This window comes from Hypomesus nipponensis, chromosome 25 (genome assembly GCF_054491055.1).
Source record: "Hypomesus nipponensis isolate SF chromosome 25, ASM5449105v1, whole genome shotgun sequence".
Lineage (NCBI taxonomy): Eukaryota > Metazoa > Chordata > Actinopteri > Osmeriformes > Osmeridae > Hypomesus > Hypomesus nipponensis.
The window spans coordinates 5,897,265-5,912,500 of NC_140385.1; the positions used below are offsets into that span (position 1 = coordinate 5,897,265).

General features: G+C 50.3%; 1 protein-coding gene across 1 annotated transcript in view; it reads left to right on the forward strand.

Moving 5' to 3' along the window:
* Positions 1-553: 553 nt before the first annotated feature.
* The window catches only part of fgf11a (fibroblast growth factor 11a), a 43,029-nt gene continuing 28,346 nt past the window's right edge, over positions 554-15,236 (forward strand). The window contains exon 1 of the mRNA XM_084691354.1: positions 554-746. Coding sequence (XP_084547480.1) covers positions 554-746 — 193 coding nt within the window. The remainder of the gene's footprint in view (positions 747-15,236) is intronic.

Sequence of the window (15,236 nt, forward strand, 5' to 3'; positions counted from 1 at the left end):
AAAGTTAGCTGGAGTTCCAGAGAGGAGGGGCCGAGTAGCCGGCTGGTGGCCCGGAAAAGAGCGTTCAATCAGGGGCAACGACGAAGGGAGAGGCTGCCTCTCTGGTTCTGGCTGCCACTGCTGTTTCCTGCATCAACAACGCCATGACTACCCCACTGCCCTGCGGCCACGGCGACAGAGGAAGAGCGACGTATCAGACCAACAGATAAATAACAACAGCAACAACCGAACCAAACAATTCCCAGATAACCTCCGTCCCGCGTCCGTTTCCCAACGCCGGCGAGACCAGCACAGCAAACGACACCCCGGTGGGCAAACAAACAGGGGCTACCCCACCCCTTCTCTCTCTCTCCCCACTTCTTCCTCCTCCCCCCCCCCCCTTCTCTCTGCTCGGCCCCTCTCCTCCCTCCGGCCCCCGTTGCCGTCGCCCCGCCCCCCACTCTGAGCCCCCTTCTCGGACGCTGCTCCGTCGCCCTGGGCGAGCGGGCAGGGGGGCTGCCCTCGGTACCCCCCGACACCTGGGACAGCAGCGGGCGTCGGCGTCGCCGCCAAGATGGCCGCCCTCGCCAGCTCCCTGATTCGCCAGCGGCGCGAGGTAAAGGACCCTCAGGCCAATCGGCAGATCGCCAACAAGCGCAAACCCTGCCCCAAGAGCAACAAGTCCCTGTGCCAGAAGCAGATCCTCATCCTCATCTCCAAAGTCCGGTTATGTGGCAGTCGAGGGCGAAAACTCGAAAAAAGACCGGGTGAGTGTGCGTTTCCTCTCCCTCGTCCTCCTCTCCCCAACCCTCCTCTCCCTTTTCCTCCATCACTTTTTTTCGCGTTTTCAGAAAACGCCCTGGGTCCCCAGTATGTAGACAACATGAATTTCCACATGGTCTTGAAACAAGGGGAAACCTTTATTGGCTCTCTTCCACCGCCAGGTGCTGATCCAGACAGGACAGGGTAGGATAGCCTACTACATGTTACCCACAATGCAGTTCAAAACTGACCAACACACCTGTCATGATGAGAACAGCTATCCTGGAATGGGGTGGCCCATGCCAGAGACGTATGATAGGGTGATTTACTGGGGTGTGACAGTGTGACCAGCTTCTCCTCAACTCCTGACTTCTCTCATCATACCAGGCAACAGGAAGAAGAGTTCTGTGTCCTATGTGTGTTTGAGTGATTGACTCAATGACTTGGTCTGTGTCCACCGTGTAAATCTAACAGAATATATTGCTGGTTAGAGTCAATGCGAACAGGCAGTGTGTGCGTGTGTGTGTGTGTGTGTGTGTGTGTTCAAGCATGTGTCAGGTATGGCTGAATGTCTGTGTCAGATTTTAATTTTAGAGGAAGAATTGTTCTTGGTAATATGATGACAAAGATTGTGGAAGATTAGGAGGGTTAGTGTGTGTATATATTGGGTGGGGGGGTGTTTGTGTATATGTGTGCATGTTTGAATGTGTTTGTGTGTTTATGCGTGTGTGCATGTGTGTGTGTTCATGAGTGTGTGCGATGAGACAGGTTATTTGGCTTGAGCAGTTGTTCAGCCTGTACAGTGTTGAGGTAAATCACAATAAGAGATTATTGATTTGTTTTGACACACGGAAGTCTCTCCCGTTATTCCTGTGTCACTCTGAGATGTTTTATGGAAGCAGTAAAGGTGAGGTTTAACTGGGCCTCTCGGGGGTCTTCAGGAACTCTGAAGCCTGATGTTTCACTTTGGATTGTTCCATTCTTCTTGTAATGGCATGTCAAAACCTATAAACAGGTCCTGTGTGTGTGTGTGTGTGTGCGTGTGTCTCATGTCACATGTACAGTGACAGCGAAAGATATTTATTACCTTGGCGTGCCAAGTTCATCCCGGTAATTACCACGGAAACTGTTCCCCGGAACACAGCATCTGGTGTGGCGGCAGCGTGAGCCGCACAGTAATGACCCGGTGAAATACGGTAACGGGACGGGTGTGCCCGGTACAGCAGCCACGGTAACACCGGTAACACCAGGACTGTACTGTGCTGACACTTAACGTGCTCTCTTTCTCTCTTTCTCTTTCTCTCTCTCTCTCTCTCTCTCTCTCTCTCTCTCTCTCTCTCTCTCTCTCTCTCTCTCTCTCTCTGTCTCTCTCTCTCTCTTCCTCTCTTATTGTTTTATTATGGTAATGCGTTCTGCTAGGTACAGGAGGTGTTTCTCAGTCCTATTTCCTTCTCTCTCCCCCTCTTTCCCTCCCTCTCTCCCCTTCTCTCTCCTCATTTCTTTTTTAATGCCGGTGGCTTTCACGGGCATGCCTGCCCTGTCACTGTGGAATATTGGATGTGTGCGGAGAGGGAGGAGAAAACGGAGGGATGGAGAGAAGGAAGGAGCAGGAGAGAGAAAAGAGAAAGGGCAAGAGACCAAGACAAATAGAAAGAGAGCGAGAGAGAGGGACAGAAGGAGAAAGCTATTGAGGGAGCGAGAATGGCCATAGGCTGGGTGATTTAGGGAGGTCTGAGTTAAGTACCTCATGTGGCGCTGTGTGTCTTAATCATTCCGTGTGTGTAGGTGTGTGTACATGTGCGTGAAGGCCATTACCGACTATCGACAATGTGTGTGCACGTGTGTGTGTGCACGTGTGTGTGTGCACGTGTGTGTGTGCACGTGTGTGTCAGGAGCCTCCGAATACAGTGTATGTGCCTGAAGTCATGGTTACACCCTGGCTGTGAGTGACCGTGTGTGTGTGTGTGTGTGTGTGTGTGACCTTGCCAACAGAGAAGGGCAGAGGGGGTGTCACCCAGTAACCCCTCTAGGAAGGCGCCTCTGTCCTACCTAAGTGAGAGGGATGGAGAGATGAAGAGATGAATAGATGGCAAAGGAAGGAGGAAAGGATGAGGTGATGGAAAGATGGAGACAGGCTGGAAGGGAGCTTTGACTCTCTTCGAATGTCATTAGGGTGTATGAGCAGTGCATGTGTGTTGGTGTTCGTGTGGTCCTCTACTTGAGCCAGGTACTTGGGGGTTACTGTTACCTAAGCAGGCCGGTTCAGGTTCCACGTGTGTGTGTCTTCTCTAATTGCTTCCGACCTGACGTGGAGGACCTGACGTGTGTACCTAGACAAACCTCTCCTCCTCTCCTCCGCTCCTCCTCTCCTCCTCTCCTCCTCCCCCTCTCCTCCTCTCCTCCTCTCCTCCTCTCCTCCGCTCCTCCTCTCCTCCTCTCCTCCTCCCCCTCTCCTCCTCTCCTCCTCTCCTCCTCTCCTCCTCCCCCTCTCCTCCTCTCCTCCTCTCCTCCTCCCCCTCTCCTCCTCTCCTCCTCTCCTCCTCTTCTCCTCCCCCTCTCTGTCAACCTCCATCTCTCCTCACTCTGTTGCCCCCTCACCCCCTCACCCTTCCCCCTCACCCTGGCCTGACCCACTAATGACGTCTCAACACTACTGTCCACTCAGCTACTAACAAGGTCAACTTGTCCCCTGCGCACGCACACACGCACGCTCACAAACGTACACGCATACACGCACGCAAACACACAAACACGCTCACACACACACACACACACGTACAAGCACTGTTGGATACACACACACACACAGAAAACCCACATCACAAAACACACAGAGGTGTAATTAGATGATTTAGAGGGAGTGTGTGTGAGGTTGTGTGTAAGAGGCTGATAGTGTGTTTGTGTGTGTGTGAGAGACTGATAGTGTATTAGGGAAATTATGAGTGTTGGGGACCTCGCTGATAGTCTTGGGGACTGATTACATCAAGGTTATTGGATATCAAAGTATAACTGGGATGGCCACAGCTATAATGAAACTGTGTACGTGTGTGTGTGTGTGTCGTCTTTAGCGATTGTGTGTGTGTGGTTGTGTAAGAGACAAATGTTGGGAGTGACAGCCTGAACCCAGGTACTCATCTAAGGCTGTGGTGTGTGTGTGTGGGTGTGTATGTGAAAGGGTGTGTGTGTGTGTGGGTGGGTAGAGACACCACATTCTTTCAGTGATTCATCAGTTCCCATCAGTGCTGGTCATTAACACTGCGATTGTGCATGTCAACAATAACCCACGCCCATATTTGGAACGAGAGGGAGAGACGGATAGACAGAAAGAGAGAGAGAGACGGAGAGAGGGAGAGAACTAGAAAAAGTGTGTGCCTGTTAAGCAGCATTTGAATACATCCCAAATGTACTCTATTTATGCTCCTTAACATGTCCTCTTCTATCTCTCTTGTTATCTGTTCTCTTTCTTCTCTCAAGCAGTATTCCCTCTTTACCCTCCTCTCTATCCTCTACCTCTCCTCTCTGTCATCCTCCTCTTCTCCTCTCTATCCTCCTCTTCTCCTCTCTATCCTCCTCCTCTCCTCTCATGCTTCCCTAGTCTTACAGTGTCCAGCCCTCCTCTTCTCAAGGGCATCTGCTTACCACTGCTCTCTCTCTCTCTCTCTCTCTCCCTCCCTCTCTCTCTCTCTCCCTCTCTCTCTGTTTCTCTTACCTTGCTTTCCTCTCCCCCATCTATCTTTCTTCATCGCAGTCTCTCTCTCTCTCTCTCTCTTTCTCTTACACTCTTGCATTCTTTCCCCCTCTTTCTCTCTCTTTCTTTTACCCTCCTCCCCTCCCTTCTCCCTTCTCCCCTCCCTTCTCCCCTCCTCTCTCTCATTTTCAATCTCAGTTCGTCTCTCTCTCTCTCTCTCTCTCTCTCTCTCTCTCTCTCTCTCTCTCTCTCACTCTCTTGCTCCCTCCTTCCCTCTCCCCCTTTGCTTCCCCTGCTCCGGTTCTCAGTGTGGTGGTCTTGTCCAAGGTCCAGGTGGTGTGCTCAGGACAACAGCAGCAGGGTGCTGTAGCGTGGTATGGATGAGGCCATCCTGGGGTCTACAGGGCCCTGACACAGACCCTGTTGTCTGACTGATGCTAACCCCTCTGATGCTAACGTGGTTCTGATGTGAGCGGATCTGTCTGAGTAACAGGCTGGGGTCAACATGAAGAGGGTTTTTGATTGTGCATCTGTTCATGTGTGCGGCTGTTTAATGTGATGTGATGAGCAGGAGAATAGGGAGGGGTGTAAACACACACACACACACACTCACACACAAATACACACGTGCAGTATATATGTAGACAGGTAGGCACACACGAGGACATACGGAGTGACACACGCACTACTGTACACACACACACACTACTGTACACACACACACACACAGGATTGCATTGATTAATACAGGTGTACAGATCAATCTTATTTACTACTACTACTTATTTACTTATTTACTACTACTTTACCACTTTCTTTTTGTCCGTTTAAACAGAAACAAACAGCCAACCAATACGACACCACGAGCAGCACAAACCACACTCAATTAAAACGGTTGCATCCCACTGAGCATTTCCAATTATTTCATTACGTTATTGTTTCCAAATGAATGCGGAGCAATAAAGAGATACGACCTGTGAGCTTATGACAGCAATTTGTATTCCTCCATCGCAGTGTTAGTCATATCCATGACAAATTATAACACCTCCGGTTAGCCTCCAATGCTTTTGTGTTTTATAGATGTATATATATATATATTTTTTTTTTGTACCCAAATGCTTACCTTCTCTCACTGCACGACAGATGTTGTGTATGAATTGATTGCTGGAATAAATGGGTTTTGGAGTGTAACATTGGGGCCCCCTAATGACCAATGGGGAGGGGGAGGGGGGGGGGGTAGCTGAACGCTCCACCTCCCTCTCTACTACCTGGCTGATGGATGGCTGCTCCCTCAGTCTGTATTCTGAGGGGGGTCTGACTGGACATTAATCAGCTGCTGACCGCCTGTCTCCTGGACACACACACACACCAATTGGGAGGGCTCGCACATTACACACACCGGGGGAGAGAGCGCACACAACACACACAGGTTGGAAACGTTCACACGCACATGTGCACGCCAAGTACTACTGGATACACACACACACACACGTGGGTGGGTGGTGGGGAGCGGGGCAGGAATGGGGCGAGATGGTTGGCATGGCTTCACATGGGGTGAGAGTGCCCGGGGACCTGTGGGGGATGGGAGAAGAGAGAGATGGATGGACTGAGAGACGGATGGAGAGATGGAGACAGAGAGGAAGAAAGAGAGCAGGTGGACTTTAGATCACGACTATCTTGGTTCTCCCTGACCTGCAATAAAGGAAGCAGAGTGTGAAAACACACACACACTCACAAACACACACACTCACACACACATATATACGATAGTAAAGCACTAGCATGAAACAGTAGAGGAAGGTCCAGGCTCTGTACAGGACTGTGTGTCACATGTAGCATGGGGCCACTGTACCAGCCTAGCATCCGACCAAGACACTGTATGTTACAGACCATCACTTAGTGTAAAGTACCAGCCTAGCATCCGACCAAGACACTGTATGTTACAGACCATCACTTAGTGTAAAGTACCAGCCTAGTATCCGACCAAGACACTGTATGTTACAGACCATCACTTAGTGTAAAGTACCAGCCTAGTATCCGACCAAGACACTGTATGTTACAGACCATCACTTAGTGTAAAGTACCAGCCTAGCATCCGACCAAGACACTGTATGTTACAGACCATCACTTAGTGTAAAGTACCAGCCTAGCATCCGACCAAGACACTGTATGTTACAGATCATCACTTAGTGTAAAGTACCAGCCTAGCATCCGACCAAGACACTGTATGTTACAGATCATCACTTAGTGTAAAGTACTAGCCTAGCATCCGACCAAGACACTGTATGTTACAGATCATCACTTAGTGTAAAGTACCAGCCTAGCATCCGACCAAGACACTGTATGTTACAGATCATCACTTAGTGTAAAGTACCAGCCTAGCATCCGACCAAGACACTGTATGTTACAGATCATCACTTAGTGTAAAGTACCAGCCTAGCATCCGACCAAGACACTGTATGTTACAGATCATCACTTAGTGTAAAGTACCAGCCTAGCATCCGACCAAGACACTGTATGTTACAGATCATCACTTAGTGTAAAGTACCAGCCTAGCATCCGACCAAGACACTGTATGTTACAGATCATCACTTAGTGTAAAGTCAGCATCTTATGCAGCAAACCCCGCCTCCCTTCCACCTCCCTCAATGTCATGCATGAGAAAGTGAATGCCAGCATCCTCTCCTTAATCAATGCCTGTCCACCTCACGATTACATTATTAACATGCCGAGGACAGTAAAGTCTGAATTAACATTTTATATGCAATCAATGGGGTGTACTGGTTTGCATACTGAGCGCTGTATGAGTGACATGAAGATGGCAGTTGGGGACAGGGGGGTATGTCTAAGGGGCTCTGAGGGACTGGCACATTAGCACACTCACACACACGCACACTTTCGGATCTACTCACCTCTCACATTGTAGACACACATGGCCACTCACAGACCTTCAGACCTTCTGGCTTGTTTCACTGCACAAGCAGTCTCTCACCCTCTCTCTCTCTCTCTCTCTCTCTCTCTCTCTCTCGGTCTCTCGGCCCTGTCACAGTGTCCCTGACCGGCCAAACAAGCGGCCTCACAGCCCTCCCATTATATCAACCATTCTCCCCCTCCCTCCCTCCCTCCCTCCCTCCCTCCCTCCCTCCCTCCCTCCCTCCCTCCCTCCCTCCCTCCCTCCCTCCCTCCCTCCCTCCCTCCCTCCCTCCCTCCCTCCCTCCCTCCCTCCCTCCCTCCCTCCCTCCCTCCCTCCCACCATGTGCCAGGGACATCCACATACTGAATTTCCTTACACCTGCTGCAAGGAGAGTGCATGTTTGTGTTAATGCATGTGTGTGTGTGCGGTGACTGAAACAGAGAGAGAGAGAGACAGTAAATACATGGGAGATTAGAGATATTGAGAGAGAGAGTGCTGGTGTGAGTCTGAGATAATCTCATCAAAATAAGCGTGAGGTTAAATGGACGACTACGTTTCTTAAGGGTGACGTACGTGTGTGTGTACGTGGTGTGTGTGTGTGTGTGGTTGGAGGAGTTTGGGTCTGGCAGTGTTTTACAGTCCTTTGCTCTGATCATGTAGTAGAGAGAGCCAGCGATTTGTGTGTGTAAGGGAGGGGGGGGGGGGTAACAACAGGTGTGAGGACTCAGACAAATAATATCCCCCACACACATATACCTCCCATTGGCTTTCCTTTACCATTTTTGTCTTTCTTCTTCTTCTTCTCTCTCTTTCTCCTGCTCTCTTTTCCCCACCCGAACGATCCCTCTGCCGTCCGCAGAGACACCGAGACTTGCACGCCACACTTCCTCTGCCGCCTACACCATCTGAGCGCACGAACAGCTGTGAAGAATACAAAACACACACACACTCACACACACACACACACACACACACATGCATAGGCCAGCACACTCATGATGCCATCAGGAGGTGAACAGCTGTCCCTGCTGACATGACGTACGCCAGGGTGTGAGTATCGAGGATACACAGAGTAAATGAGTGCTCTTAGACCGAGGCCGTGTGCTGAGGCGGGGCCGTGATGATGTAAGACAGGAACATGCAACGCCTGTGATGTGGCCTACACACGCACAGCGGGGGAACAATCGCTTCCCACGCACGTCCCCGCACGGGCATGTGCATTCGTACGCCTTTCAGTATGAACGCATATGATTGTGTGTCGGTGCAAAAACGTTCCTTTTATTCGGAGTGCTTCTTTCCCGCTGTGACTTCAGGGAATGTATAGAGTACAGAGCTATTGTGTGCGATATGAATATGCGATCACAGTGATTGTGTGTTGTGTGTTGTGTGTGTGTGTGTGTGTGTGTGTGTAGCCGGGGCACCTTGCTGAGTGCAGCACCCTGTCTACCTGTGTTGGTGCAGCACGCTGTCTACCTGTGTTGGTGCAGCACGCTGTCTACCTGTGTTGGTGCAGCACGCTGTCTACCTGTGTTGGTGCAGCACGCTGTCTACCTGTGTTGGTGCAGCACGCTGTCTACCTGTGTTGGTGCAGCACGCTGTCTACCTGTGTTGGTGCAGCATGCTGTCTACCTGTGTTGGTGCAGCACGCTGTATACCTGTGTTGGTGCAGCACGCTGTCTACCTGTGTTGGTGCAGCACGCTGTCTACATGTGTTGGTGCAGCACGCTGTCTACATGTGTTGGTGCAGCATGCTGTCTACCTGTGTTGGTGCAGCATGCTGTCTACCTGTGTTGCTGCAGCACGCTGTCTACCTGTGTGTTGGTGCAGCACGCTGTCTACCTGTGTGTTGGTGCAGCACGCTGTCTACCTGTGTTGGTGCCGGGCAGAGCAGAGCATGACTCGCCCTTCACTTTAATGTGCCATCAATCTCTAACACTGGCTATACGCCAATGTGACCCACACACACACACACACACACACACACACTCTCTCTTGGGACAGACACAGAGGGCGTATCTTCCCTATATACACACACACACACACACAGAAACGGACACACAGACAATGTATATTTGCACACGCACACTTGCCATCCTCGTTTATCATGTAGATGGGAGCTCCACTTGGGTAGATCTGGGGTTTTCCTCAGCCGCGGTGAAATATTCATCCTCAGCCGAGCTTTGCCTCTGCAGAGATACTGTAGGAGGAGAAAAGAGACCATCAAACGTTACACACTGTTGTCCAAAGGAACTGCATATTGATTCAGAGATTGATGTATGCGCCGTGGTCTTCGAACAAATCTTTATATCGAGAGCTGCTTTGCATATTTTCTGTACTTTTCCATTTCGTGAACCTTATTTGCATTTCCTAGGTGGGATTCCTTAAAAGAAAATGGGATGAATAATGGAAGTTCCGCGAAAAAAAAAGAGAAAATCTTTATATTTTGCCTCAAGCAGACCAGCGACAGCCCCTTGATTTGATGGATTTTCACTTTATGAGTGTTAAAGACAAGAAGAGCTAAAGAATCTGACACACACCAACACCCCCACGCTCCCTGATCCAATAGAAAGTCAGGCGTGCTTCGACTAAGTGCTAATTCACTCTCTTTAAAATCGAATCAGCCAATCAGATGAGTGGGCCAAATGTGGTTCACAGTGGCTGTAAGAAAGGAGAACAGCATGGCTCTGGAGAGAGGCCTGGACTGGACTAGTCCGTATCTCAATGGAACCGAGGTCTGAACTGAACTGAACTGGACCAGGCCAGGCCATTAGGGTTCTATCCAGGCCAAACGGAGCGGGTTAGAGTTCTGAACAAGCCAAGGCTGGCCAGGAACGGATCTGTTTGAGCCAAAACAAGACCCAGTCATGAAGGACGTGGCTCACAGCAACGAACAGAGTCAAAAGAGAGGAGAGAAGAGGGGAGGAGAGGAAAAAGGAGAGGAAATGAGAGAGGAGGAGAGGGGGAAAGACAAGAGCAGTATCGAGGGATCTTATTTAAGTGTCGTTGAATGTGTGAGTAATGAACCCACCAGTCTCTACCTCTCTACCTCTCTCTCCATCTCTCTCTCCTTATTCCTCCCTCTCTCTCTTTCTAGATGGAACGGGACTGGTAGATGCTGTGATTAAAGCAGACAGAGAGAGGCTGAGTTTGACCTCTGCAGACTAACACCCTGGGAGGTATGGGGAGGGAGAGATTACGAGGCAGATGGGTTAGAGAGAGAGAGAGAGAGAGAGAGAGAGAGAGAGAGAGAGAGAGAGAGAGAGAGAGAGAGAGAGAGAGAGAGAGAGAGAGAATGTATCGGTCTGAGATGGAGAGTTTATTGTCTGACTCTATTTTGGTTTGAGAGAGAGTTGAAAGCACATGTGAGTATGCTGATGTGTTTTAGTGTGGGAGAGTTCGAGGGTGAGATCGACTTCTTGTCACTGTTTGTTTCGTGTATTCTGAGTGCAGAAAGCAATTCTGCTGCCGTCTGGTCAACATACCTGTCAGGAGAAGAGAGATGTCATTTATGCAGAATCTATGTCAACATGCATAGAGTACACAATTCCTACTGTGAGCAAACACACGCACAAACTGTAACCAAAACATGCACACAGTCCTGTATACGCACACAAATTCGGCATGTACACACACCACACACACAAACATATTATCCACACACACACAGACACACATATCAAGAGTAAACAAAGACACCGGACATACAGTATCTTCTCTCCGCGACAACGGCAAAACAGAGGATCATGGGACCCCCTGCCAGACGCTTGGGAGGTTTGTGGAGCTCTGGGTTCCGTCTGCTCGCGCACGTGTGTGTCCGCACGAGGCCCCACCGTCTGCGCTCACGGCCCAGAGAGCGCGGAGCCTTGGGTTACTTCTGGATTCATTTCAACAGGAAGTGGCCTCCCGCGCCGCCTGCTAATTTGTTCCCCCTCGTCACGTCCGACTGTTTCGTATGAGTCGTGCGTGACGAGGGGTCTGGAAGTGAGAGGGATGCAAGGCAGCAGATGCAGGGCGGGGGGGGGGGAGAGAGAGAGAGAGAGAGAGAGAGAGAGAGAGAGAGAGAGAGAGAGAGAGAGAGAGAGAGAGGAGGGGAAGATGGAGGGTGAAAGGAGAGGAAGGAAAGTATTATTTGGTCCTCCTGGTATGCACATGTGCACATGTGTTTGTAAGTGTGTGTGTGTGTGTGTGTGTGTGTGAGGTGGTCTTTGTTACTGTGTGGGCGAGAGAGAAAGATAGGTTGTTTTTGTGACTGTGTGTTTGTGTGAGTGTGTGTGTTTGGCTGAGGTAGCAGAGCAGAGGTCGGGAGTCTCCTGGTAGTTCCAGGGCCTCAGTGGAAGATAAGCAGCATAATTAAGGATTCTTTAATAAGTCTGTTAATGAGACAGAAGAGGACAGACACATTGGTCTGGATGAAAATGTCATTTATGATAACAGAAAGCATATCAAATCAACTGAATTAGCTTTGCGCACATACACATACACACACTTAAACACAAACACACAGCTCTTGGCTTGTATTTCCACAGAGAAAACCCTAAGTGAGGCCCTTACAGTAATAGGAACAGACACACACACACACACACAGTACGTGCGCAGTCCTGGTGTGAAACAGCCTGGTATACCAGTGTAATTAGATGTTGACAAAACACCAGTAACAAGTGTGTTTTATCCCCAGTGTGTTAGCTCTCAACACAGTCAGGAGGGTATCTCTAACTCAGTGTGAGCTTAGTGTCAAAACACACACACACAGCAGTCTCTCTTCCTCTCTCACACATACAGCATACACACACACACACACACACACACACATAAACGTACGCACAGAAGATACAGAAATGCCTTAGACGTAGCAGCGTGAAATATTAACGCTCTCTTTACTCCAGTACACTGGGGTCATGTTGTGTTACAGCAAGCTTTCAACCCTTCCACCATCCGGGACACACATATTAATGTTAGATGGTAACCAGAGAGGGAAGAGTGTGTGTGTGTGTGTGTGTCCGTGAGAATGCAGAAGTGTGGCTTGCCCCGCGTGGGTAGGAGGGCTTGTGTTTCAAATTATGCATGAGTGTATGCACGTGTGTGTGTTTGTGCCTGTGTGTGTGTCTTCATGTGTCTGTACGTGTGTGCTTCTGTGTGTGTGTGTGTTAGTGCGTCTGATGTGTGTGTACAGTCGGTGCAGCAGGGGGATCATGGAGGAGAGGGCTGGGGTCTCTTTGGGATCAGACCAGCGTCTGGGTGGAGAGGACGACTGAGTCTGACTGGAAGGCTCTCCAACACACTCACACAGTCCTGCTGCACTAGAAACGCAAATACACACTTGTGTTGTGGTATTAAGTGACTTTTGTTGTTTTGAAAAACTTTTTACACATCTACATCCATGTTGTTGTCATAACAAGTTTGACCTGAGATGGAGACGTTGTTGTTGTTGTTTTGGTGATGGAGGTTTTGCGTTGCCATGCATTCCTCTGAAAGGTCGGTAAACCTGCTGCTATCCCTTGTTTCCGCTCTCTCCTCTTCCGCTCTTATCTGACTCCCTCGTTCTCTACCCCCCTCCCCCCCCCCACAGGGCCTTGACTCTGCTGTAATTACCGTTACACAGCCTCCGAAAACTGCTCCCAATTAAACACACTAAATGGGAAAAGAACTCCCCCCCCCCCCACCCCCTGACTCTGCCGTTAAATTGGGAGAAGCCGATCACCTTAGTGAAAATCCGCTATTCTTCCCTCCTCTCTTACCCCCCCCCCCCCCCCCCCCACACACACACACACCCACACCGCTTCTTTCAAAGTCTGTTTTATTTACAGGGCCCTGGGGACTTGAGGGGGAAGCAATTAGTAGTGTTTTCCCGCAGTATCACATGACTGTAATGATTCATCTGATAATGCTCATTATGGTTCTACATGCAGGGGAGAGCTCCCAATGAGGAGGCAGCCAGACCCTTTTCGTTCTTGAAGAAGAAAAAAAACCCTCCTAATCTTGACTTTTTGGCACCCCTGCCAGACAGAGACCACCCCAGCCAGCATTGTCTTGTCTACTATACCACAGCAGCTCAGTCGGGGGGTTGTGTAACACGCACCCTCCAACCTGGCAACCGGGAAACCTCTTCACCGCAGTGGGACTAAAGACAGCAGACAGTAATGAATGAGTCACTGCCAGAGAGAGAGAGGGAGGGAGATGAAAGAGTAGAGGGGGCAGGAAAAGAGGGATGAACAGATGGATGGGAGAGTATCTCTACAGCTGGAAAACGAGTGGATGGGGTATCCTGGCTGGAGCTCCGGTAGGGGTAGCCCGTGTGTGTGTGTCTCTGTGTGTGTGTGTCCGGGTGTGTCTCTCTGTGTGTGTGTGTCTGCGTGTGTGTTTAAGCAGGAGACAAGAAGCGCCAGTCTCTGGTTCAATAAAGCAGCTATTGTAATTACTGGTCAGGTTCTTATCTAGACTGCAAGAGAGCGGAGAGGAAGGGGAAGAAGCCAGAAATAAGGAGGGACGACTGATATGGCCAAGAGCAAAGAAAGGTAAAGAGAGAGGGAGGGGGAGAGAGACAGAGAGGGAGAGAGGGAGAGAGACAGAGAGGGAGAGAGGGAGAGAGAGAGAGAGAGAGAGAGAGAGAGAGAGAGAGAGAGAGAGAGAGAGAGAGAGAGAGAAAGGGAGAGAAAGGGAGAGAGGGAGAGAGACTTTACCGGCACCTCTGCATGTTCCAGCTCCATAGCTTACCTAGTGGTGTGGAACCACACCCGCAGAACACTGCAGATCTTGACTGTTCATGGTCCGGAGCCTGCGATGCCACTGGCTCTGAGCCAGGAGGACCATGGTGGCTCAACGTCTGCTTGTGCAGGAGCCAGCAGGACAGGAGGACACCCCAGCCGCTGGCCTTCAGCCGCTCCCTCTTCCTCCACCACACCACAAACCGCCTCTTGTTGTAATTGTTGTCGTTATCATATCGATGTTGTCATGGTTGTTGTAGTTGTTGTGGTAGTTGTTGTAGGTTGTCATGGTGCCACTGCTAGACTCCAGCAGATTGAGAGGTTAATGCTGGACGTGTAGGAGCTGTGTACCACCAGAACGAAGCTGATAGGAGGAAGGTTCTGGGTACTGCGTGACATTTGAGATGATGACTGGGCTGTCCGCACGATGAGGGAATGATTAGTCTGGGTGTGTGTACAGTGTGTGTGTGTGTGTGTGTGTAGCATTGGGAGGCGTGAGTGAATTGAGGACAGAAACAGACAGTCTCGTCAAATCAGATTAATTAAAGAGTATCGATGCATGAGATTAGATTGGTAGCCTATGGTGTAAAGGACACGAGAAAGAGATCAAGGAGGGGGGGGGGGGCGAGGAGTGAGGGAGAGAGGAAGGGAGAGGAAAGGAGAGGAAATGAGAGAGAGAGCAAGAGAGAGAGAAGAAAAAGGGAGAGGAAGGGAGACAGTGATGGGAGGACAAAAAGAGGGAAAGAGAGAGGGAATCATTCGAATAGAGAACGTTCCCTCTTGCTCCTCGGACGTCCGTCGCCCACGGAGACATAACGGCATGCGGTCCTCCGCCTGTCGCTAGTCTAACATGGAACCCAAGGTGTTTCCTGTTTTGGCGGCGTGCGTGCGTGCGTGCGTGTGCGTGTGAGGGGATGCTGACATTTACGGCAGCGTCGCCCGTCTCTCCTCTTGTCGCTAATTAGAAGTGTCACACAGGATCCGCAGACGGGACGATGGCTGCCAGAGGAGAGCTGGGCCTCACAACACACACACACACAAACACACACACACACACACAGGCACAGAGTATGTTAGCGCACCCTGGTATTTGTTTGACAAGACACACACCCCTCATCACACATCAGTGACCGTGACAGCGGAAGTATTAAATGTGCCAGTTCTGTATAGTTACCTCCGCTCCCTGAGGGGG